Source organism: Pelophylax lessonae (assembly GCF_965119305.1).
Source record: "Pelophylax lessonae genome assembly, chromosome: 3".
NCBI classification, from domain to species: Eukaryota; Metazoa; Chordata; class Amphibia; order Anura; family Ranidae; genus Pelophylax; species Pelophylax lessonae.
Window position 1 is genome coordinate 505,840,563 of NC_138770.1, and position 27,216 is coordinate 505,867,778.

The following is a 27,216-nucleotide window of genomic DNA, read 5'->3' on the forward strand; positions in this document are numbered from 1 at the left end:
TGCACAGAGTCCTGACCTCAACCTGATAGAACACCTTCCTTCAGGTCTTCTCGCCCAAATCAGTGCCTGACCTCACAAATGCTCTTCTGGAAGAATAGTCAAACATTCCTATAGACACACTCCTAAACCTTGTGGATAACCTTCCTAGAACAGCTGAAGCTGTTATAGCTGCAAAGGGTGGGCCAACTCAATATTGCACCCTACGGACTAAGACTGGGATGCCATTAAAGTTCATGTGCGTGTAAAGTCTGGTGTCCCAATACTTTTGACATTATAGTGTACATAAATAAATAATGAAAAGCAGCCTAAAACACAGAACACTGATGTAAGCTCATAAAACAGAATAGCAGGCACCACATGTAGCTATATATATTGGAAACATATGCAACTTAGTACATTTTTGTTGGAAAGCATACTTCAGAAAGACACTATCTGTGTAAAGGAGTGCTCATGGGAGCTGGTAGACATTGTGATGTGCGTCAGTAATACATACAGTTAGAGCAAGATTTTTTAAGAACGTTTTTTTCAGTATAATTTAGTACTTATCACAAGGCCATTAACTTTTGTATTCTGGGATAATGTGTTCTTTATGCCATCATCACTCTACGTAAATAACATAGTTATTAGAGAAAAGAAACTTAAAGCCCGATTGATTAAAGTGGCATTAAACCCAAAACAAAAAAATGTATTATATGGCAGCTTATGCTGGCCATACACTATACGAAAAACCGTTCGAAATTCGATCATTTGGACAGTTTGTTTGTTTTTTGGCCAGTTAATGGGCACAAATTGGTAACCAGTTGAGACATTTTAAGCCAAAAAAACAAAAAATAAACAATAAATTGAAAGGTTAATGTGTTTCTCCTCCAAACTGTTTGCACTAGGTATATGTGAAAAAAACAAATAAAAAAACGATTCATTTATGCCCATTGAACGATTTATCGGTCATTACATGATGGCACGATCGTTTTCTCTCACGGTCGAATGTTTGTTTTTGGAAAATGAGTTTGAACGATTTTCCGTATAATGTATAGCCAGCATTACCAATCCTTAGAAGTGGTGGCTGTATTCATTGTCTTTATTTTAATCTTTTTTCCCATCTTTTTCCACTTGGTGATCTGGCCAGTAACACATCTGTATTAGAGTGCCCTCAATCCGGATGAAGGAGCAACAGAGACACATCTGGACAGCAGCATTGTCAGTCCAGGGATAGGGAGTGTCAGATGCACTCGCAAATTTAACCGATTCCGGACCGCCCTCCGCCGATTTACTGCGGCAGGGTGGCCCTCCTGCGCGAAACGACGTAGGTCTACGTCGGTCGCACGCCTGCAGCTAGGGGGCAGTGGGGAACTCCTATGCATGGGGCAGGCGGCTCTGATTGCCGCCTGCCACCCGTGATCGCTCCCCGCTGAGAGAGAGAGGAACGGTCAGCTGTTGTAAACACAGCTGACCGTTCTTCTCCCTGGAATGATCATAGAGCCCCTGTGATCCTTCTATATAGGAACACAGGTTTCTGTGATCATTTCATAAGCCCAACCCCCATACAGTTAGAAACATGCCCCTAGGTACACATTTAACCCCTTGATCACCCACAATGTTAACCCCTTCCCTGGCAGTGACATTATTACAGTAACAGTGCATATTTTTAGCACTATACACGGTATTGATTATACATTTGGTTCTTTATACACACTAATTTATTGGTGTTTAAGACTCCATTCACACTAATATGACTTGTCAGGCGACTTGGTCAGCCTGACAAGTCGTGCACCGTCGCGGTCCCTTGTGTGGTACAGGAACGGTTCTAATAGGAGCGACACAAGTCGCTCCGACTTAGAAAAAGGGTCCTGTACTACTTCGGGCGACCTGGAGCGACTTGCATAGACATTCATTTTATGAAGTCCGTGCAAGTTGTGCCGCTTCAGTGTGAATGCGGTCTTAAGCGCTGCTAATGTATGTTTAATTTATTACCATACATATTTGTTATATATTGCTTTATTATTTATAGTAGCTGCTATTGTCCTCAAGTTTTGTTTTACATTTCTTCCTAATTTGAGGCTCCGTTCACATCTAGGCGTTTTGGGGCGTTTTTGGGGCGTTTTTCTGCTCTAGGATCAGCTCTCAAAACGCCCAACAAGACAAATCCTATTCATTTCAATGGCCCCTGTTCACATCTGAGCGTTTTGACGCTGTATACAAAACGCCCAACGCTCAAAAAAGTACATGAGCTTCTTTTTGGGCAGATTACAGGCGTTTTCCATTGATCTCTATTCAATCTGAAAACGCCTGCACAAAAATCGCGGTAAAAATCGCGGTAAAATCGCGGTAAAAAACGCCGCAAAAATCGCGGTAAAAAACGCGCGAAAAACGCTACGCTCAGGTGTGAATGTAGCCTGAATATTTTGGCGCTGGGTGGTTGCATTTATTGATTTTTCATTGGTGTAACCCTATTAGTTATTATATTTTTAGCACTGATTACTGTAGTAATGTCACTGGTCCCCCCAAAAGTGTCAAAAATGTCAGTTAGGGGTCCGATCTGTCCATTGCAATGTCACAGTCCTGGTAAAAATCGCAGATTGTCACCATTACTAGTAAAAAAAAAAAAAAAAAATGACATAAATCTTTCCCGTAGTTAGTAGACCCCATAACTTTTGCGCAAACCAATCAAAATACGCTTATTGCAATTTTTTTTTTACCAAAAATATGTAGCAGAAAACAAATTGGCATAGAATGTTAGTTTTAATTTTTATTTTTTTTTTTGTGGGGGGGGAATGTTATATAGCAGAATGTGAAAAATATTGTGTTTTTTTTTTTTTTTCAGAATTGTTGCTCTTTTTTGTTTATAGCGCAAAAAATAAAAATCACACAGGTGATCAAATACCACCAAAAGAAAGCTCTATTTGTGGGGAAAAAAAGGACATCAATTTTATTTGGGTACAGCGTCACGCAATTGTCCATTAAAGTGATGCAGTGCCGAATCGCAAAATATGGCCTAGTCCTTAAGGGGGAAAATCTTCCGATCCAGAAGTGGTAAAATACACTGAACCCAAACTCCAGTTAACACCTATAGTAGTAACAGCAACAGTTTTGTTCCTTTTGGGATAAATGTTTTTACATAAATACATGAAAGATGTTCATTGTAAGCACCCCTGTCAGTGGTAAATGGTTTGTCTTAACCACTTAAGCCCCGGAGGATTTGGCTGCTCAAAGACCAGGGCCTATTTTGCGATTCGGCACTCCGTGAATTTAACGGACAATTGCGCGGTCGTGCGACGCTGTACCCAAATGAAATTGATGTCCTTTTTTTCCCCACAAACAGAGCTTTCTTTTGGTGGTATTTGATCACCTGTGCGATTTTTACTTTTTGCGCTATAATCAAAAAAAAAGAGACAATTTTGAAAAAATAACAATATTTTTCACATTTTTTTATATGAAATTCCCCCCCCAAAAAAAGTAAAAATCAAAATTGTTTTACATTTTAGGCCAATTTGTTTTCTGCTACATATTTTTGGTAAACAAAATTGCAATAAGCGTATTTTGATTGGTTTCGGACCCTTGACTGACATTTTTGACACTTTTGAGGGTACCAGTGACATTACTACAGTAATCAGTGCTATAAATATGCACTGTTACTGTAAAAATGACACTGGCAGGGAAGGGGTTAACTTTATTGGTGATCAGTGGGTTAAATGTATCCCTAGGGGCGTGATTCTAACTGTGGGGGGCGTGGCTTGTGATGTAACCACAGAGACATACAATCCTACATAGCAGGATCGTATAGTCTCTGCAGTTACATCAGGGAGAATGACAGATGGCTGTGTTTACATCAACAGTCTGCCTTTCTCCCTCTCCAGCGGGAGATCGCGAGTGGCCGGCGGACATCGGAGCCGCCGGTCACACGCGCAGGGATGCCCATGAACGAGCGGGGGCGGGAGCGCGCCTCCGGTGGCGCGTGCTCGCCCCCTACAGGCTCCTGGGCGAGCGACGTAGCCCTACGTCGGTTTGCCCAGGAGCGGCTGATCGCCGCAGTGAATAGTCGTGCGGCGGTCGGCAAGTGGTTAACTCTCAACAGCTGCACCTGCAGGACAGGTTGTTCTGTTGAAAAAGAGCAAATTTACTTGCAGGATCACCAGGTGAAAATAAAGGAATGAGAGCCTAAAAAAGAAAACTAAGGCAGCCACCATATCTAAGAATTGGTAAGCTTCAAAACAATAACTGTTTGCTTTTGGGTTTAATTCAGCTTTAAAGTCAAGCTGTAAAAACAGAAAAAAAATGCCTAATTTTTATTATCTATTGCAGAAGGGGATAAAAACTCTGTGTTGGCGATTCTAGGAAAATCAAACTTCAACTTCTGTACACAAGAAGCAGCCCAGCTCATCTACTACAAGACACTGTGCTGACACATGGCTTGCCTGTATTCCCATAGCCAGTCAGCTGGAGTAACACAGATCTCCATGGAGAAACTGAACTGAAATCTGGGACATCGGTGGAAGCCATTGAGCTTCATTTTTAGTCACTGCCCCCAGCCTTCCAAGCTGTGAGAAAAAGAGGAGAGCCAGTGGTCATGTGACCACGACTAAAAAATATAAACAAGACATGTTTGAAGAAAGTAGTAAATTTGGTACTTAAATGAACTTGCTAAAGCATTTTAATGTGACTTGCACCTGATTCTTTAAACTCACTACATGCCAAGGCCCTCTCCTGAGACTTATGCCTAGAACACACAATGTGAGAATCGGATGAAAAATACAATTTTGGGAGCGATCGTCTGATAATCTGATCATTAGTGCAGAGCTTACGAGAGCCAATCAAGACAGTTCATGTGAAAATATCTGAAGGGACTAGCATGAAAAGTTTTCTCGTATGATAACAGAACAAACATTTTTGAGTAATTAGTATAGTATTTGTACAATAAAATTGTGTGACCAAGACCACGCATGCTCAGAAACAAAAGAATACAATCAGAGCTTTGTTTCAGCTGGAACTTGGTGGAACTCAGTTCCATCACCTTTGGCTCAAGCTCTCTGCTCCCTGCTCACCACTATCACTTGTAAACACAGAAGCCTGGTTTCTGTGTTTACAAGTGACAGCTTGTCTCCCAACAGCTCCCATAGATCTGATTTCCTGAGCAGATCCTACTGAGTGCAGGAGGGGGACAAGAGAGATTCAGGTGCCCCGGGTGCAGTGTGGTCATGGGCGGGAGGAGGGCATCGCGTGGTAGACTGACCCTCTGATCTCAATTTTTCCCTGGTGCCAGTATGCAGTGCCAGTATGCAGACACCCCTGCTGGATTTTCAATGTGATCTTTTAAAGCTTTTGGACTGCTTTTGCAAGATCCATGGTGTGCTGACGAATATGTATTTACCCCTGCTGGATGATCTCCCTGCAAATGAGAGAGGTGGAACCACCTACAGTGTGTGTGGGGAGGTACTAGAGCTGGCTGGGTGCTTTCGCTTAATATGGCAACAAAAGTAGGACATGTGCAAGTTGGCGAAGGGGGGAAGAAGATGGAGCAGTGGAGGGGGGGGGGGTGGAATTGTGTGCTGAGGTCTGAGCTAAAGAGGGGTGAAAGTGAGATGTGGATGGAGAAGGCCGATGTAAGCGCTGTGGAAGAGGGCTGAACTCTGCATTCTGTGTGTAACAACCCTGAACTCTGCACTCTGTGTGTAACAACCCTGAACTCTGCACTCTGTGTGTAACAACCCTGAACTCTGCACTCCCTGTGTAACAACCCTGAACTCTGCACTCTGTGTAACAACCCTGAATTCTGCACTCTGTGTGTAACAACCCTGAACTCTGCACTCTGTGTGTAACAACCCTGAACTCTGCACTCCCTGTGTAACAACCCTGAACTCTGCACTCTGTGTGTAACAACCCTGAACTCTGCACTCCCTGTGTAACAACCCTGAACTCTGCACTCTGTGTGTAACAACCCTGAACTCTGCACTCTGTGTGTAACAACCCTGAACTCTGCACTCCCTGTGTAACAACCCTGAACTCTGCACTCTGTGTGTAACAACCCTGAACTCTGCACTCTGTGTGTAACAACCCTGAACTCTGCACTCCCTGTGTAACAACCCTGAACTCTGCACTCTATGTGTAACAACCCTGAACTCTGCACTCTGTGTGTAACAACCCTGAACTCTGCACTCTGTGTGTAACAACCCTGAACTCTGTACTCTATGTGTAACAACCCTGAACTCTGCTCTCTGTGTGTAACAACCCTGAACTCTGCACTCTGTGTGTAACAACCCTGAACTCTGCACTCTGTGTGTAACAACCCTGAACTCTGCACTCTGTGTGTAACAACCCTGAACTCTGCACTCTGTGTGTAACAACCCTGAACTCTGCACTCTGCCTGTAACAACCCTGAACTCTGCACTCTGCGTGTAACAACCCTGAACTCTGCATTCTGTGTGTAACAACCCTGAACTCTGCACTCTGTGTGTAACAACCCTGAACTCTGCACTCTGTGTGTAACAACCCTGAACTCTGTAATCTATGTGTAACAACCCTGAACTCTGCACTCTGTGTATAACAACCCTGAGCTCTGCACTCTGCATGTAACGACCCTGAACTCTGCACTTGTGATTGAGTTCCTGCACCTATTCTCTGAGAAAAAAAAGCCCTGAATACAATACAATATATTATTTCTGAAGTTGTATTTTGTCGTATTAGAATTTTCGGAACTTTAGTAACCTAATGGTTTCAATATAGGACTAGCATGCAAAACACCCCCCAAAAAAACCGAGGATCATTAGTTCAATATTCTTATTGTGTGTACTAGGCCTGAATGCAGCCTGAAAACTTATTTATAGTAAGTGGGCTGGGGCATTTAGAATTAATCCTACTAGGTTGTCTGGGGGGAGTCATCTTATTTTAGCCTTGAGGTAATACTGTATACACCAAAGAACGGAGAATAGAACTATAGGCCTCATGCACACTGGGCATTTTTACAGCTATTGTTTTTGGCGTCAGACATTTTTTTCTACAGCCAATAAACTCCCCAGCATGTTATCCTATGTGTCTATGCACACATAGGGTGTTATCAGCAGTTTTTGGCAGGGGCAGATTCTGGCTGTAAAAAAACCCGAAAACTAGTGGGTTTTGAGTGGCGTTTTCAGCTGCAAAAACTCCCTAACATCAATAAACGCTGATAAACACCAAAAAACGCTGCTAACTGGCGTTTTTTGACATTTTTTATTCCATTGCTTTTTTAAGCCTGGGTTCTGTTTCAAGGTGTCATTCATGGAACATAGCCTGGGTTCACACTGGTGCTTGCTGAACACCGCATTTGATTTTCATCAAAAACGCACCGCATTCCTGTGCACATCACATGTGATGTCTGTGCGATGCAATTTGAGCCATATATTTTGTATGGCTCAAATTGCATCACTTTTGCTCCAAAATGTTGTAGAACCCTTTTTTTCTCCATACCTAATCGCATTGCATGGGTGTGAACGCCCATGCGATGCGATTCTGGCGAGCGCACTGCATTTTGCAATCTGTTTCGGGGTATCGTTAATGGAACATGAAGCCCTGTTGACATTGTGCCGATTTGGCATGTGATTTGTCATGTCAAATCGCATTGCAAAACAGAGCCTATTGCTGGCAACGGCACCGGTTCACATTGAGGGTGGGTTTGAAATCATTCAGCTGAACGCGCACGATTTCAAACTCGCATGTCAGTGTGACTTTGGGGGCGATTTGACAGACATCATGCACAGATGTCTATTGAAATTGCCCTGAAGTCGCCAAAAGTAGTGCAGAAACTACTTTTGGGAATCGGTGCGGAGCCGCAAAGTCATGGTTGCACCAATTCGGACAGTGAATTTGAAGCAATAGGTTCTGCCTTGGCACGCAATTTGACATGTCAAATCGCATGTCAAATCTGCCCGATGTGAACGGGGTTTAATGTTTCATGAACGACACTCTGAAACAGATTGCAAAATGCAGTGAGCTTGACAGAATCGCATGGCATGGGTGTTCACACCCACGTGGCGCGAATTTGATGCGGGGAAAGAAGGGTTTACATTTGCACCAAAATGTTGTAGGACCTTTTTTTCCCCACATCTAAATCTTATTGCATGGGTGTGAACACCCATGCGATGCAATTCTGGCAAGCATTGCATTGTGGGAAAGTCGGAGTTACTAAAATAGCAGAGAGATGATTTTTAGCTAAAAACACAAAAAAAATGCTGAAAAACACCAATGCAAAAAAGCTAAATGCTGAAGAACTCACTACAAAGCTACTGGCGTTTTTAAAACGTCCAATGTGCACGAGGCCTGACAATCTCCCTATGCCACTAAAATGTTAAACTAAATGTAAAATTACGAACAGTAAAACACACTCCCTTAGGGGAGATTTCCCTTCACTTGTCTTGTAGTCCCAACAGGAAGTGGAAATCTCTTCAAAGTGAACAGAATTTCCATCTTAGAGAATTGCTATAAGAACAAGTGTGGAAAGTGGGGTCCCCCAGGGTTCTGTCCTGGGACCAATCCTGTTTAATTTATTCATAAATGATCTAAAGGAGGGGGATATCTAGTACAATCTCAGTATTTGCGGATGATACTAAACTAAACTTGCCAATATCTTCTATGCAGGATGTGGAAACCTTACAAGCGGACCTGAACAAAATAATGGGGTGGGCAACTACATGGCAGATGAGGTTTAATGTTGAAAAATGTAAAGTAATGCACTTGGGGGCCAGAAACCAGAAAGCAAGCTACTCATTAGGGGGGAACCTCTGGGTGAGTCTAGGATGGAAAAAGACTTGGGGGTACTGGTAGACAACAGGCTTGGAAGTGGCATGCAATGCCAAGCCGCTGCAAGCAAAGCCAACAGAATACTGGGATGTATAAAAAAGGGGATTCACTCCAGAAATAAAGAGATTATTCTCCCACTATACAAGACTCTGGTCCGGCCACATCTGGAGTATGCTTTCCAGTTCTGGGCACCGGTCCTCAGGAAGGATGGGCTGGAGTCCAGAGAAGGGCAACAAAAATAATTAGGGGAATGGAGGACATCAGCTATGAGGAAAGACTACAAGCACTGAACTTATTCTCTCTGGAGAAGAGACGATTGAGGGGGGATATGATATCAATGTACAAATACTGTACTGGCGACCCTAGCATAAGGAACAAACTATTCAGAGAAAGGGAATACAATAAGACACGTGGCCACTCACTAAAAGTAGAGGAAAGGCGGTTTAACCTTAAAATGAGTAAGGGGTTCTTCACTGTAAGAGCGGTAAGGATGTGGAATTCTCTTCCACAAGCAGTCGTATCAGCAGGGAGCATCGATAGTTTAAAAAAACTATTAGATGGGCACCTTAAAGACCACAACATACAGGGGTATACAATGTAGGGTTAAAAGCAAACACACACACACATCATAGGTTGAACTGGATGGACTGATGTCTTTTTTCAACCTCACTAACTATGTAACTATGTAAGGTAAGGCTATAGGAGAATTTTCCCTCACCTCTTGCTGTGTGACAACAATATGTGGGATTTCTCCTTACTTTCTGTCTTGGTGACAATGATCACCAGGATAAATATAGGGGATGAATCCCTACGGGAATAATAAAGCAATAAAATCTATAAAAAGAATCTAACTCTTCTCTACTCTATTCAAAACCGAAGAACAAAATGCTGCCGTAACATACATTTTAAGAAATAACCCTGGGAAAGTAACTGTAGTTTAAACAATTTCAAATACTGCACCAATTTCCCATAACAAAGGCAAGCAAATCATATAAATCATTGCAACTAAAGCTCATTAAATAAAAGTTCTTCAAGGTCATTTATAAAACAGACTACCTTGTAGCTTAATAAACTAACCCACAATAATTTTATGACGATATATAATACACTAAAATTAGAATACATTTGCATTCTTCTTCAATTTTCCCTTGAAGATACTTGCGAGAAAATACAATAAATCATAATAAATCATTCCTTTGGAAAAGATAAATATTACTCTAGAAGCTCTACCGGTTTCTCAAATAATCCAGTGCCACAGATGGTCCTTTGTTGCTACTGAATGTATTAGAGGTAGCTGCTTTCCTGTATTAGCTAACAAGAAACAATCAAGCTGTACCCATTAATCACTTAAACATCTCAGACTGAGATTAGGTTTTAAGAAACATTAATATTCATGGGACAAAATGGATCCACACATTTAAACCAATGGTGTTTGAGAAAATGTTAAATCAGCCCTACACGCCTTATAAATATTTAATCTTTATATAAGGTCCTGTGTAAAAAAATAATAATAATATTAAATTATAAATAAATATATATATATATATATATATATATATATATATGTATATGTATATATATATATATATATATATATATATATATACACTCTATATATATATATATATATATATATATATTATTACTAATTAAAAAATATTGTTACAGCTGGAGGTCACATATGTAAAACATATATTTAATATGTTGTGATATCACAGATAGGAAATGGGCAGGGGGTTAGGTAAGGGGGGTAGGATTGTATCTACCTGTCATTTCATATCAATGGGTAGCTTTTCTGTGATGTTGTTACTAGGGCTGGCCATACATGTTCAATGTTCTTGTACAAATTTCCTTTAGATTTACCTTCAACTATATAGTGCAAGGGCTTGCCTAATTGCATACAATTGAAAGTTGTTTCATTTTGACCTCATATTATATGGTTTTTGGTAAATCTAAAGGAAAACTGAACAAGGCGATTGCACATGTGTGGACAGTGTAAGTATTTATTAATTGTGGCAATTCCTCATCAGCTTGCTACATCAAGGATTCTCCTGTAATCACAAGCAATCACATAATGTGTCAAAAGTCTGACAGGAGTTGTCAGAAGTCATTTATATCTTCAGTAAATCACTGAATGTTCAGAATCAGGTGCTAACTTTCTATTACATGTGGGTGACACACCAATGAATTCTAGGGTACACAAGTGTTCAATGTACATTCTAATGATCAGTGCTTTCTGCATATAATAAAACTGATTAAACGTAAAGCTAAAGCTAGTTCAGTGCTTCTGGTCCCTTTCAGATAGCACAGTGAAATTTCTGAACTTCATGCTGCCTATAGGACCCACTCTAGCCTTTTAAATGGACAATAAAGGGGCGCTCACACAATAATCATCCCTCAGCCCTCAGCTCTCCCTTCCTGGCAGTGTCCCTTTGCTGTCTGAGGGGGCAGACACTTGAGTGAGTAGCACTATAGAAAGAAATTGTTGGTACTTGCCAATGGCTGGCCAAAGCTGAGCCCCTCATAGATCTTCATTGAATAGAGGAATTAAAGCCCATGTAAGCTCCCACAACATAATTGTGACTGTTAGCAGAATAGGTGATTTTTAATTTGGACCACTGTTGTTAACATACAGATGTAGCACCCTTGTAGGTAGGTGCTTTATTCCAAAACGCAAGCCAAGTGTGAAGTCAGCTCTGCAGGAGGTAGGGAGAGTGGGATGAAGATTGATGTGCACATGGAAGGTTGCCTGTGGCAACGGAAATGTTCCAGTCAATACTGCAAAATGGCGGGAACCTTCCACTTTAGTTATGAGATTTACTCTGCTATCAAGTATTGGAGAGCAGGGAAGAGATCTATGTCAGTGAATAGAAGCCGCAGCTGCTTAACAGAGAAAGATCCAGGTGGGGGACGAAGAAAATGGCGGCTAGGGGCACGTGTAGCGGAGTGCCAAGGGCCAAGTGTGTGTGCAGGCTATATGGACTGATGTTGACCATGCTTATGACAGCGGGACATTTGTTCTGTACAGTAACTGCAGTGATACTGTGAAGATTGCAGTCGGCCATGCTGGGAGGGGCAGTGGGACTATCTTTGGAGATAGTGTGGTGGGCCTTACTTGCACATGTGTCGGGGAGACCACTGTTGACCGTGCATGTGACAGCAGGACAATTCTCTTGCCTGGCAAAGAGGGACAGCTGGCTCTGGGAGAGGGAGGCGCAGCTGGGGCCCTGTTGCAAGTAAGAAGAGTGGATGCATGTCTGGCGAGGGGCATGGTCTGCTTTGCAGCAACTTCCCTGCGGGTAAGAGAGAGAGAGAGCATGGCATGGGAGGAGTTGCTGCACCGCACGGGAAAGCACAATCCAGAAAGCACTGCGTAGCAGGAGGAGCCACCGCCAAACAAGGAGTATGGGTGGAGACATCAGCCGCGCCCAGCCAATCAGGAGTGACTAGGGGAGCCCATATAATACTCCCCCCTTCGGGTGTGGCTGAGAGTGAGACACATGCAAGGAGAAGCACCATGGAGTCGTTTGGAGAAGAGAAGTGCACAGCCATGATTGCTTCACCCACTGGTGGAGAACCTGCTGGGCAGATCCAGGAGCAGACTGGGAAGCCGAGCCCCACTTTCGTATGGAACACAGGCATAAGGATGGTGCCTGAAGGAAGACTGGTGCTGTGCATTACGATAAAAAGCCTTCTGTGTTTAGCAGCCCCCTCCAGCCACCCTAATACTTCCCTGAGCCCTATCTCTGTCCAGTGATGTCCACGATTCCCTCGGCCATCCGGGACTCTCCCTCCTGATTAGCTGAGACACAGCCTATTGGCTCCCACGGCTGTCAATCAAAGTCAGTTAGCCAATCAGAGGAGATAGAGGGGGTGGGGCTGAACGACAGCTCCGTGTCTGAATCGACTCATGGACCTGCAGTTCGGCTTGGGTGCCCCCATAGCAAGCTGCTTGCTGTGGGGGCAGGAGGAAGGAGGGAGGGGCCAGGAGCACAAAAGAGGGAACCGAGAAGAGGAGGATCCAGGATGCTCTGTGCAAAACCAACTGCACAGAGGAGGTAAGTATAACATGTTTGTTATTTAAAAAAAAAACAAGATCTTACAATCACTTCAAAGGTGTTGTAAAGTCAGAAGGTTTTTTTTTTTATCTTAATGCATAGAAAATCAAGATAAAAAAACCTTCTGTGTGCAGCAGCCCCCTCAGCACCCCCTAATACTCACCCGAGGTCTCTTTCTGTCCAACGATGTCCACGAGTGTCTCAGTCATCCGAGATTCTCCTTCCTAATTGGCTGAGACATAGCAGTGGTGTAATTGGCTGTCGCTGCTGTAAATCAAAGTCAGCTAGCCAATCAGGAGAGAGAGGGGTCGGGGCTAGGGCTCCGTGTCTGAATGTACATAGGGAGCTGTGATTTGGCTCTGGTGGCCCTACAGCAAAGAAAAAAACTATATAGCAATACACATCAAACTGAGCATGTGCAGAGTGCCTTCAAGGCTAAGATCAGAGAAGACAGGATTAATTAGCCTTTTTACACATGAACCCTTTAGGTCCCACAGTGAGTATAACAAGCATGCTTTACTACATATACAGACTGATTTTACTGTCGTGGGTTTAGTAACACTTTCAGTCACAGAAGATAATAACATTCCTATTCAATTCCAATATTCAACAGTAATACAGAACTAGTGATTTTCACCAAAAGAAAGTAGCCATTGCAATTGTAATGAAATTTTCTAGTTCAGCAATACAACAACTGCAGATCAATGTTTGTAACTATAAATATAATCTAAACTTAGTTTCTGTTACATACCTTGGCAAAATGTGGCATTGATGCGTTTGTAACCTTGAGGACATTCCATATACTGGGAATATGCTGGATGGCCTGTAAAAAATGTACTCCTTTAGTAAGTTGTTTTAAAAAAAAAAACAAATCATTCTTTTATATTATTGATTCATGGTGTTGCCCATTGGAGCACTCTAATGCAACAGTAAATCTATCAGTAATATTTAATATATGTTTACAGCACACCAGTAATAGCCAATCAAACAGACTCAAAAGCACTTTTTATATCTTTAGTTTATTTAATTGTCCTTCTGGTTCCATGTGATGTGCCTAGCATAGCTTGGTAAGCAATGTCTGTTCAACCTCACAAGAAAGTTGGACTTCCCTGGGCTCATTTAAATACCACAGTCCCTCTAATTACAAGTTGTATCCAAGACAGCTTTCACACAACCCTGCAAAATGCACTGAAAAAGGTCAGATGCAAAAAGAAAAGCTACTGCACACTGGATGTATCACAAAAGTCTTTATTATCTTATAAATCGTACACAAGCATGGCAATGGCAGGCTTGGAAAAATCAGTTTGTAAATGGATAGAAAATTGGCTAAAAGACTGAATTCAGAGAGTAGTGGTTAATGATTCATGATCTGAATGGTCTAAGGTTATCAGTGGTGTACCCCAAGGTTCAGTGTTGTGACCCTTACTTTTTTATACATTTACAGTGCCAAGTTATACAGTGCCTTGAAAAAGTATTCATACCCCTTGAAATTTTCCACATTTTGTCATGTTGCAACCAAAAAACGTGAATGTATTTTATTAAGATTGTATGTGATAGACCAACACAAAGTGGCACATAATTGTGAAGTGAAAGGAAAATGATAAATGATTTTCAAAGTTTTTACAAATAAATATCTGAAAAGTGTAGTGTGCATTTGTATTCAGCCCCCCTGGGTCAATAATTTGTAGAACCACCTTTTGCTGTAATTACAGCGGCAAGTCTTTTTGGGTATGTCTCTACCAGCTTTGCACATCTAGAGAGTGAAAATTTTGCCCATTCTTCTTTGCAAAATAGCTCAAGCTCTGTCAGATTGGATGGAGAGTGTCTGTGAACAGCATTTTTTTTAAGTCTTGCCACAGATTCTCAATTGGATTTAGGTTTGGACTTTGACTGGGCCATTCTAACACATTAATATGCTTTGATCTACACCATTCCATTGTAACTCTGGCTGTATGTTTAGGGTTGTTATCCTGCTGGAAGGTGAACCTAAAAGGTTTTCTTCTAAGATTGCCTATCTTCTAGATAAAACCAAATGTTTTTGATACAAAAGACCCATAAGTATCATAGAATACAAAATCGTGATACAAAGACAATCATAAAACAATATGCTCCTCCGTCAGAGGGAACCCTTCTGCAATGCAGAGTATAACATTAAATACATGATATCCAGACCATAAAAATGGTCAAACTTTTGTCGGATATACAGGGTTCGCTTGTAACGAGATAATGACCAAAGAATCGCTACGCGTTTCACTTCGTAGCTTCATCAGGCGATTCTTTGGAGTATTGGTAGCAGGAGCCGTGAATTTCCTCTGTTCCCTTGTCAATAAATTTACATATTCACTCAGGGTTTATATTGGTTAAGGAGGGACTTGAATTTGTGTATCTCCTCTTATGTCCAGGTTTACTGAATGCAGTGCCGATCAGGATAACAGACAACCAGCCTCCTCGGGAGATGCACGAGGAGGAGACATTACGGGCATCTCCCGAGGAGGCTGGTATAATAAGTTTTTTTCCCTTCTATTGGTTGAACTGGGTGAACTTGTGTCTTTTTTAACCAGACTAACTATATAACTAAGTAACAATAAAAGTCCCTGCCCTATGACTGCCCGCTGATGCATTTCACCCAATCAGGCCTTATGCATGTCATTGCCATGCTTGTGGAAGGTTTATACAATATATGAAAGCTTTTGTGATACATCTGGTGTGCCCTGGCTTCTCTCTTTGCTTCTGGTTTTTGAGCGTGGAAAGGCTCAGCTTGCCTCTAGCACCTGGGGTTTGAATGACAGCAAGGAAAAACTGCATGGAACAGAGAGTTCTTTCTGTTTGATATTAGAAAAAGATCAGGATACATCATTTTGCCCTCTGCATTTTCCTGCGCATGTAACAAGAATTTGAGTAAGTGGATTAAGTTTTACCTGCAAACTCCAGGCTTGTGGCATTTAATATACACTTTTGGCTGAAAGAAATGTATGGCTACACAATCACACACATGTGATACCCTGGTCCGGAGAATATTCCCATAGAAGGGAAGTAGTAAAGCTCTTCTTATACAACATAGCAATTTAGTGCCATTAACTGTTTATAGTATGCATCCCAGGGCTCTCACATTAGTTCTGCATGATATACCTTATTTTACAATGAAGCATATACAGTATAGCATTTATAGTCTGGACATATTCTGTCCTGTCAATGAATGCAAACTAAATTTGATAAACTTAGATGTTAGAGTATATTTTGAATAAACCCAGGACATAGAAGGAGAGTACATTTTGAATACACTGAGAACATAGAAAGGTTAAGACAGCACTGTATTATTAAAAGAACATGTTGTGCTGCCTTATTATATGTTATTAAAGTACATGTTTAATGAAATAAATATATAACTGTTTAAAATCAAAAAAGAGCCATACTCCCGACCAGCCAACTTCGTGTTGACTAGAAAATGGCCTTGGCCCATGGGTCTCTGTCAAAGGCAAGCACCCTGACATGTTTAGCTCCGCTCACCAAAGCCTAATCATAAGGTATGATTAAGCTCAGGTAGACGGAGTGAAACATGTCAGGGGATGTGGCTTTGGCAGAGACTCATGGGCTGAGGCCATTTTCTACACTAGGTTGGCTGGATATAAGTGTGTTTTTTTTTTATTTCTTACATGCATCACTTTGGATGAACACTTTTGGCAGCCTGCACCTTTCTCCCTGATGACTGCAGGAGTTTGACGTCATAATCTAGCAACAAAATATATAACTGTGTTTGCTGACCAACTCATTCTGGATGCTTTTCTTCAATGCTTTCTAAAGTCACTAACCCACAAAATGCATTGGCTAAAAAGAATCAGTTGCCCCGGGCCCACAGCAGACTGTGTCACGTTGGTGGTTCAGTGGATTCTTCTTATCTCCACAGACCTTGAATCCAGCAGCCAGCAAAAAAGCACTTAATTACTTTGAAATCCTCATATTGGCCTTACATTAGCTTCTCCAAATACTTGGCATTGAGAAAATAAGGCTGAGGGATATGTAATCACTAAACAGATGGCACTATGTTATACTAGAAAGTGCTGCCTTCCTATGGTAACATACCGGGGACGGAAGAGGGGAGATGTTTGCTCATTTTAAGGCGAGTGCACAGAGGACCTCATCAATATACAGAAAATCATTAGTAGTGCAAAGAGCATGCTGGAGTAAGGGAAGTGACACAAATATCTGAAAAAATGCAGACCCTGTGGAGTAATGTCATCCTCTGGTTAAGCAATGAAACAGGAGGGTGTAAATCTAAAGTGTAACTAAAGGGAATTTCATATATTTTGGTAATTTTAATATGGAGTTCATAAGTATGCATTTCAACTGTGCTTTGGCTGTTTGGCTGATGTTCTCAATAAGAATTTCCTGGGGAGCAATAATTATATTTAAAACTTATTCATAATCAAATTACTGAACACGGTATGTCAGGGGAATCAAAGTAAGCAATTCCATTGACAGGTTTCTGGAAAAAAGTGTTCCAGGAAAGTGCTAGCCTGCCTCTCCTAATCTGTTTTAGCCATATGTCACTTTATTTAAGGGCAGTCTTGGTTTTTGACACTGACCTTTTCACACCTAGAATGCTCCCTTTCCAAGAAATGAAATTCTCTATGCATTCATATTAACAACGTTGGTTCCTAGAAGCATTTTACTGCATTTGGCATTCAAATGAGACATTTATAGCCAGCGTAAACGTCATGCTGGTTTTTGGTTTCCAGAAATAAGGACCTGGACATGCCAGAGAAGAGCTCATCCAATGTGTGATCTCAGAGTGTTCAACACATTAGCTAAGTTTGGAGGATCTCTTGAGCATCATGTCAGATAGTATGCAGTACCAAAAGATTTTCTGCTGAAGATCAACCTAAGAGAGTGGCTGTCATGACAAGCTTCAAATGTTAACATTTAAATAATTCACCTAAATTAGACATTAAGTGAAATAGCTCTCTCTCTCTCTCTCAACCAACAATAACTATTTTAATCCTTGTGCTGCTAGCTTATGCAGACACCCCTCACCTAAAGCAGTTCTTCACCTTAGAAACAAAAATGTAAAAAATCAGCAGCTACAAATACTGTAGCTGCTGACTGTTTATAATAGGACACCTAACTGTTTAGGGATCCGGCGCTGTCCAAGTAGGGACCCAAGTCGATCATTCATCGGTCATTGGGTCCCAGCGCCAGCATGTTTACTTTGGAAAGCTGACTGTAACTGCTTGCAGGCTGAGGGGAAGCCAACTTCCAGTCAGATCGCTGTGGTGATCCGACCAGAAATGGGAGCGGGTACCTGTCATACCCAGATATCTGCTCCCTACCAAAAAAGAATAAAGCGTGAAAACTTAAGGGCTCTTTCACATGGGCTTTCTGATCAGATCCGCCTGACACTTTTTCAGGCAGACCTGATCGGACTCTCCATTCACTCCTATGGAGCAGCGGATGTCAGTGGTCATGCGGTTCATTTTCATCCGATCTCCCCATATAGGAGAGCGGGATTCTAACAGGTCCATCTCAGCACAGTGAGCGTAGATGGACCTGTCACCCGCCTGCACAGCAGGGATCAGCGGATCAATCTTCGCTGAGCAAGCAGATTCCGTCAAATGGACATGCCCAGTGTGAAAGGGCCCTAAGGAGGAGAAGGCAAAGAAGCAGAACTTCCCCTTTTGGGTGACGTTCCGTTTTAATGAATGAGTCCTGTTCCCATGACTAGGTAATAAAGTGAATTGGTCACTAAACTAATGAGGAGCAGCCTCTTACCAACATATTAAACATACTGTACTGGTAGAGGGTTTGTGTTAACCATCTTTAAATACTGTTTTAATGTCACCTTTGCACCATTTATAACATTTTTGGTATATGTGTATATATATATATATATATATATATATATATATATATATATATATTATAAACATTTAAGCAGTAGTGTACTGTGTACTGCTGTTGCTTCCTTGTTTCTGGCATAGGCCAAATTTATGTTATAAATCCTCAGAGTCTTAATTATTTTTCTTTCACCTGGAGGATGAGCTTTCTAATCTTAGCACACCCTTCTGCTGGCATGCTTGAGCTAAGGGCAAATGGATTCCAGGAAGTAAATGCTACATGAATCATCTGTCCTTATGTAAGATGGTTGAGTCTAGAAATGCTAGTGGATGTTTTTCAAAGGGATTTCTCAACAAAATAAAACCTGGAGACATAGACAAATGGGAGAGTTTACTTTGAATTTTAAAAATTGATTAAATACCTTGTTTAGTTTAAGGTGCGCCCTGCTTAGAGAAAGAACACTACAATCAATCTGTACAATCTAGCAGGGTCGAAAAATCACAATCCCTATAATGTAGCAGATTACAGTGCCAAAGGCCTGGAAAAACTTGTGATATTAAATGTACTAGTAGTGCTTTCACCATTTCATCTGAGCATATCTAAATGTGCAGAATCTACAATATGTTATGTAATACCTAATACCGGCAGTAAAATATATAATGCAAGGGTTTCTTGTTTTTGACCATAGGAGAGGCAGGGGAAAATGCCCTGGGCATGATGGATGCACGTTACGGTCTTAAAAAGAGCACTGCCACGTTTGTCAAAAAGTAAAATGTCAAGGAAGAAAATCAGCCTAAACCAGATACAGCACTGTTCCTAAAAAGGAACATTTAATTTGATGCCTTTTTATGTAAGAATAAACACACAATCTCATTGCTTGCACAGTTAGCCATGTACAGTAGGTTTCGTTTTTCATTATTAACTAGGCTAAATAGATTTTTTCCAGTAAAGTTCCAGTCTTTCAGAAACAACTCTGGCAGTTCTGATGCCAAGCCCCATGATTCCAAGAGACATGTACCCTGTGGAGACTTGCACTGCTGGCAGATTAGAACTAAACACTTGCCGTGTCCTGACTGGAAACTTACAAAATGGGAACCTGCAGGGAATGTGCAAAAATAACAAATGATGTGCTGGAATACATAATTGTATTATTTTCTCCCAAGTTGCCCTGGAAACTTGATATAAGTTTGAGAATAAGCCATGAAAGTGTGTCCCACTCCCAGACATACATAATGAAAATGATTCATTGTGAGGAGAGAACGCTGTACCTTAGTACTGTTTGCCCTAAACATGATTCATTCTCTTTGCCATGTTGGAAACTTTGGAGAATGAGTCAGGTCCTTGGGGTTGCTTTAATATTAAATGAATCAGCGTTCATCAGTCAGAGCCACCTCCTCTCACTTCTTCATCATCATCAGGTTCCTGCTAAATTTGTATGTGTCTGCACAAGTATGTCTAAAAGAGCAAATTCAATCAGTGACTGCACAAAATTTAACCTTTTAAATGTAATTAGCATTTATAAAGACACATATGAGAATTACAATTGAACATAGAAAAACAAATGTCATTTAAAAGGTTACACACCCATACAAAGCTTGTTTACCTCTACATTTGGAAGGGCAAAACTTGGGAGTTTTAGCTTGACTCAGACAATGTTATAGTCTTATTTGAATTTGTCCTGCTTAAAAACCTCTTTTCAATTGCATATTGTTTATATGCAGCAGGGTGAGCTTGAGTTTGGAGTGTACGCTCATGTTCCGCTCCTAGAACACTGACCAAACTGTCACAGACAGATCGGAAGTCAGCAGGATCGGCTCCATATCATGTGACCACTGTAAAAGCCAATCATAGTAGTCAAATGATACAGAAATGATATAGAAGCTGAAATGTCCAGTGCTTCCGAGCATCTTTAGAACAATATAACTTCAGCATGCCTCCACTCCAACCCCCAGAATAATGGAGAAAAGCATATTAAACATTTTTTGAGGTGGTCCATTATCTGTAAACGCCCCACACCTTAGCTCTTTTTCCTCTTTGCTGCATTAACCCAATTCTTTTTCTCATACATGCTCCTATGGTCTCTATGACACTTAAAGGAGTAGTAGGGACAAAGCTCCTTTGGCCCTACTTTTCCTATAGATCACAGGAGTGCAGTTAGTTCTACACTCCTGTGATCCGGATTCTGCTGTCAGCTGATGTGACTCAGCTGGCCCAGGCTATGGATCGATCCAGATTTTAGTGTCCGGATTCAACCAAATGCCTGATTGGCAGCTGGCTCAGCCTCTCAGCGAGCTGCTGGGAGACTGAGCTAGTCTATCCTGCCCCCTGCACAGCCCCGCACTCCAGTGTACACTGAAGGGACAGAGCAGAGAGCTAGTGAGTGACAGCCACTGGCTCTCTGCTCACTGAAGACCAATGAACCGAGCGATCAGCTGTCTTTGATCACTCAGTTCCCAGTCTAGAGGATGTGGGGGAGAGATGCAGCATCCACCTAGGTGGGCATTTTTACATTGCCACACTTCTCTTTTAAGTAGAAGCTCTTTTTGATGTGGTAAGAAAAAGGGGACAAACATGATGGGAATCCATAGCTTACATACTTAGACTTACTAAGATCTTTTTCTTTTGTTCTGAAGTAAACATACCAACTTGTAAGTAGTTGAGGATTACACACAGAACTTCTAATCACAACAGATGTTTTGTGCCATGTGCACTTTCTCATTGGCTCTGAGCTCGATAACCTCAATCACATATTCCCTGATTGGAACAAGGTTGACACTACTGTTCTTTCCCTTGATGAGGAGATATGCAAACAGAATGTCAATAAACACTCTGCGATTAATATGAAACTATCAACCCAAACAGTTACATAATAATTTTCCTTTAAAGGAAACTTTAAATTTCCTGACATATCTTTTAACAAGGAGGCGCTTGACAGTATTGTCAGTAAAACTGGATTTCGACAATTCCTCTATATTGAATGTCATCCTGCTCTATGGTGTACTAGTATGTCTTGATATGCAAAGGTGTATTCTGTAGCATATATCCAGATACAAATTTTTACACTACTTACCAGCTTTTTTTGGGCATTTCATGCATTTGCCAAAACCCCAGGAAGTACCCACTGTTCCGCAGCAATCCTCTTGCTTTGAAAGTCCTGGAAGTGGCTTACCACACTTTGAAAAGAAAAAAGAAGACAAATGATTATTAATGACTTAACAAAACACCACTGACTACAAAAGAGTGGTAAAATACAAAAACGAATAATAAAGCAGAAGGTAGTTAAAAAAATCCATACAGACAACAGAAAAAATGTGCAGTTTAGGTGTGATAATAAATTAAACCGGTATTTAAGGAATTTGTAGGCTACCATTGACTCTACTTTTAAAAAACCTAGCTGCATGACTGCCTTGCTGATCCTATAGTCAATAATCCCGAACAAATATGCAGATTAGAGTTCTGACTGCACTTTGACTTTCTAATATGCATGTGTGTTCCAGGTCAGTGGGAATCAGAGAAAGCTGGGTAACCAGTGTGCTTGAGATGGGGCTAGCCAAAGCACCTTCTCTCACAACTTCTATCACCAAATTATTTTTTTGTAATAGTGCTTGGTTTTAAAAGGTAACTTGGCTCAGATGTTACACATTTCTTTTGCCAGGTCGCTAAATAATCAGTTACACTATTTTCACTACCTTTGAAAATGCATGGTGGGACTTGCCTGACCACTAGAGAATAAAATATATTTCTATAATTGCAACCTAATTGAGATAACACCTGCTTTATATTTGCTATATGTTCTCATTAATATACAGTACCTTGAAAAACATACTCCTTGCAATTTTTCCACATTTTGTCATGTTACAACCAAAAATGTAAATGTATTTTATTGGGATTGTATGTGATAGACCAACACAAAGTGGCACAAAGTTGTGAAGTGGAAGGTAAATGATAAATGTTTTTTGAAGTTTTTTACAAATAAATATCTGAAAACTGTGGTGTGCATTTGTATTCAGCCCCCCTGGGTCAATACTTTGTAGAACCACCTTTTGCTGCAATTACAGCTGCAAGTCTTTTTGGGTATGTCTCTACCAGCTTTGCACATCTAGAGAGTGAAAATGTTGCCCATTCTTCTTTGCAAAATAGCTCAAGCTCTGTCAGATTGGATAAAGAGCATCTGTGAACAGCAATTTTCAAGTTTTCTCATAGATTTTCAATTGGATTTAGGTCTGGACTTTGACTGGGCCATTCTAACACATGAATATACTTTGATCTAAATAATTTAATTGTAGCTCTGGCTGTATGTTTAGGGTTGTAAACCTCTGCCCAAGTCTCGAGTCTTTTGCAATATATTTTCTTCTAAGATTGCTCTTGATTTGGCTCCATTCTTCTTCCCATCAACTCAGACCAGCTTCCCTGCTGAAGAGAAGCATCCCCACAACATGATGCTACCACTACGATTTTTCACAATGGGGATGGTGTGTCCAGGGAGATGTGCAGTGTTAGTTTTCCGCCACAGATAGCATTTTACTTGTAGGCCAAAAAGTTCAATTTTAGTCTCATCTGACCAGAGCACCTTCTTCCACATGTTTGCTGTGTCCCCCACATGGTTTCTCGCAAACTGAAAACGGGACTTCTTATGGCTTTCTTTCAGTAAATGGCTTTCTTCTTGCCATAAAGGCCAGATTTGTGGAGTGCATGACTAATAGTTGTCCTGTGGACAGATTCTCCCAGCTGAGCTGTGGACCTCTGCAGCTACTCCAGAGTTACCATGGGCCTCTTGGCTGCTTCTCTGATTAATGGTCTCCTGTCAGTTTAGGTGGACCGCCATGTCTTGGTAGGTTTACTCTTTCCATTTTCGAAAAACGGATTGATCAGTGCTCCGTAAGATTATAGCTAAGGATATTTTTTTTAACATAACCCTGCTTTAATCTTGTCAACAACTTTATCTCTGACATAACTAGTGTGTTCATTGGCCTTAATGATGCTGTTAGTTCACTAAGGTTCTCTAACAAATGTCTGAGGGCTTTACAGAACAGCTGTATTTATACTGAGATTAAATTACACACAGGTGGACTCTATTTACTAATTAGGTGACTTCTGAAGGCAATTGGTTACACTAAATTTAAGTTAGGGGAATCGGAGTAATGGGGGCTGAATACAAATGCACGCCACACTTTCCAGATTTTTATTTTTAAAACATTTTGAAAACCATTTATCATTTTCTTTTCACTTCAGAATTATGTGCCACTTTGTGTTGGTCAATCCCAGGGGTCTACAAACTATGGCTCTCGAGTTGTTCAGAAACTACAATTCCCATCATGCCTAGTCATGTCTGTGAATGTCAGAGTTCTACAATGCCTCATGGGAAATGTAGTTCCGCAACAGCTTTACTGATCTTCCCTCTTCAAGGGGAGATCAGTAAAGTCTTTTTAAAAGTCTGGTCCACAGACCAGCATTTAAGCCAAAAGACACACCGAAGGACCACTGCCGAAACAGAGAGCCGAACCACTAAGGGAGCTGCAACCAAAGAGGCATCACAGATAAATAGCAGCCCCTGGACCAGCTGGTCCGCCAGCTCAGCAAAGGCAGGGGGGGGGCTGTTCTCTCTCCAGGTCATGGCGTAAAAAAGCTTAGCCCACTCAGTCACAGTTTGCGACACCAGGGCAATGGTGAAAACCGGCCATCAGTACCAAACCAGCCAGAGTGTACATATTGCAGGCCACAGCCTTCTCCTTCCTGTCAGCCGATCCTTAAAGGCCGGGGACTCTTCAACCGGAATCATGTTTGCCTTGTTCAACCTGGAAACCGGAGGGTCCACCACCGGTGGAACAGTCTACTTCTTAAAAAGGGACTCCTCACAGGGGAAATGCCTAGGAAATAACTTAGGGACCCCAAGGGGACACTTTGATCGTCCCCACTCTTTAGCGACAATTTTGTCAAAATAGGTGGGGAAAGGAAACACATGTGCCACTCTGGATGGCTTGTGAGTGCCAAAGGGAACCTGCACCTCCGTCGCAGCTGTGTCCTCCATCTTTAAAGTCTCACACACAGATACAATCAGTGCATTCACCAGCGCCTTTTCTTGCGTGGTTGCAGATATGAAGGAATCATCCTCACTATCAGAGAATTCCAGGCGCGTGGTTGCAGACCTAGCAGGGTGACCCACGTCCGCAGCAGCTGAATCAGATTCAGGATCTGATGAGACAGAGGAGGCAGGGGAAGGTGGGGGGCACTTTTTGCTAGCCCGTTGCCCCGAAAGCCACCTTCATCCGGGACACAAAGGATTCAGTGCATCGATGGATGGTAGGGACCCGCAGCCTCAGAGAGGGGATCAGGTGGTGAGATGTGCTCCAAAGACTCCATGAGTCACCAGGGGGGCCCCACAAAAAAGGTGTAAAACACTGCAAGGGACAACCCCCACCGTGCTGGGAGCACTACTCGATCACCAGGCACAAAGCGATCCTCAGCAGAGATGAAGAGAACCCCATCAGACTCAACACCCAGCAGAAACAGGCACCTGCAGCCACCAGGATAATCTGCACTGCACACGCGGCAATCAGGAAGTAAAAAGATCCAGGAGTCAGCACCAAGGGATCAGGAGGGCTCCCACCGCCAAAATCGCTGCCCACAGGGCTTCGCTGTCATGGTCGCCACTATTTTCAATAGCAAACCATTGCAAAATGGCCTCCGGACTACACATACATGGCCACCGTGCAAAGAAACACACAGGCTACAACAAAATGGCAGTACCACGAGGCTTCCAGGGACCCAGGAGGGATCCCTAGGCTTCAAGGACAGACCCAGGCAGGACATAGGGCCCTGGCAGGAGTCCCCACCAGGTACAGCCCCCCCCCGCACAGCTGGTCATGCGGTCGCCAGTGGCGCACCCCCCATCCCCCATCGCCAGTATAGCGCCCTGCCCCCACCCCAGAAGGTTGACCAGATTACCCAAACAGTCCCAGCATAAGTGGAGGGGGGTAGGATGGGGCACAGATGAAAGGGGGTTGCCTGATGGGAAGGAGGGGAACCCGGGGGTCTGGCCATCCAAAGGAGGGGCCCATGTCCAGGGGTGAGAGGGGGGACAGCTACTCACCATACTAGGAACCGGATGGGCACTGCTCCAGTCTAAATGGGAGGGCTGTTGGCCAGAAGGAACTCTACGACTTGGGCCGAGACCCGGTCATATGTGACCTCGTGAGGCATTTAACTCACAGGCCAGCCCCCATCCAGTGGGGCTATGACGCGGCCAAACTAGTGAGGAGCTAAGGTCTGCGCACGCTCGCTGGCCAGACTGGGGTGACTATTGGATCCAGATTATCCAGCCTGTCGCCCAGTCTGGCAGTTGATTGTAGATCTCACAGGAAATATACAGGAGAAAAAATTTCTATTTAAGAAGAAAAAATTTGCCAGGACCAGAGATCCCAGCAAGGAACTAGGTCCTTACTCCTGACTAGGCAGAAATAAACTGTCCTAACTAGGTACCTTGCCCCCCCCCCCCCCAAAAAAAAAAAGACATGCCAAAAGTGGCATGTAGGGGGTCAGAAGTACTTAAAATGGAAGTTCTGCTTTTGGGTGGAACTTCGCTTTAAGCATCTCCATTGTATGTTAATATGAGGAAGCACCGCCTGTCTTGCGCCTTGTTTTTGAGACAGACTCGTATTGATCCTATTTAGAGACATTTGAAGTCTGCCATGACACCTTCAAAAAAGCATCTGTAAAGGTGAGAAATACACTTTTTTTATTTTTTGTAGGTATGCTGTATAAATGGTAACCTACGGTATAACAAACATTTAGTAGGATTTTCCCAACTTTGACTACAAGTTGGAAATAAACATTAGGCAACTTGCCCCATTTATTTCAGTCTATTAATATTTCCAAAGAATTAAAGAAAAAAAACTTTGGATTCAGACATGCAACTCTGACATTTTAGAGTTGTCCCCTAGCTCAGCACCTCTGCATACTAAAAACACAGCAGGTCAGCCTAGTCTATAGAAAATAAAGCCAGTTTTCCGATTTTAATGGAAAAACAAATGTCAAATTCTAAATCACAAAGTCACAAAGGAAAAAAGTGTTACATACATTTTAACATACTGTATTATATATATTAAATAGGAACAGAATGGAAATACCATTTCTAGGCGTAGGGGCCTACAGTTTCAACAACGCAAAAACAGATTCTGATAGTTCCAGTACTGCACATGTCAAAATATAATAGAAAGTTCCCATACTTTTTACAAGAGAGGTATTGCAATTTTTATAAAATATGGCAGCTGCTTATAAGAAATCAAATATTAGACAGAAACAATTAATCTTTATTAAAATGTTTCTAAAAAAAAAAAAACTACATGGACTTAATCCTTTTCCACAGAAAACTGGGACATGCATGTGTTCACCTATGGAAAGTCTAGCAAATATAGTGACATTCTTCATTTTTTTTTTGCACTTCAGAAATGTTAGAAACTGGTTGAATGCTAGGTGCAAAAATAACATTATTCTGAAGATTACCATCATGCATGAGACCAAAGGTCTCACACTACTGTCATAGTCAAATGACAAAGTAAAC

General features: G+C 41.9%; 1 protein-coding gene across 2 annotated transcripts in view; it reads right to left on the bottom strand.

The window, feature by feature from the left end:
- LTBP1 (latent transforming growth factor beta binding protein 1) overlaps nt 1-27,216 on the bottom strand; it is a 513,632-nt gene that overhangs the window by 146,048 nt on the left and 340,368 nt on the right. For both annotated transcript variants that reach the window (XM_082249446.1, XM_082249447.1), the window contains 2 exons: nt 21,727-21,829; nt 13,576-13,647 (listed from right to left, as the gene is read on the bottom strand). In XM_082249446.1, the coding sequence (XP_082105572.1) occupies nt 13,576-13,647; nt 21,727-21,829 (175 nt within the window). The remainder of the gene's footprint in view (nt 1-13,575; nt 13,648-21,726; nt 21,830-27,216) is intronic.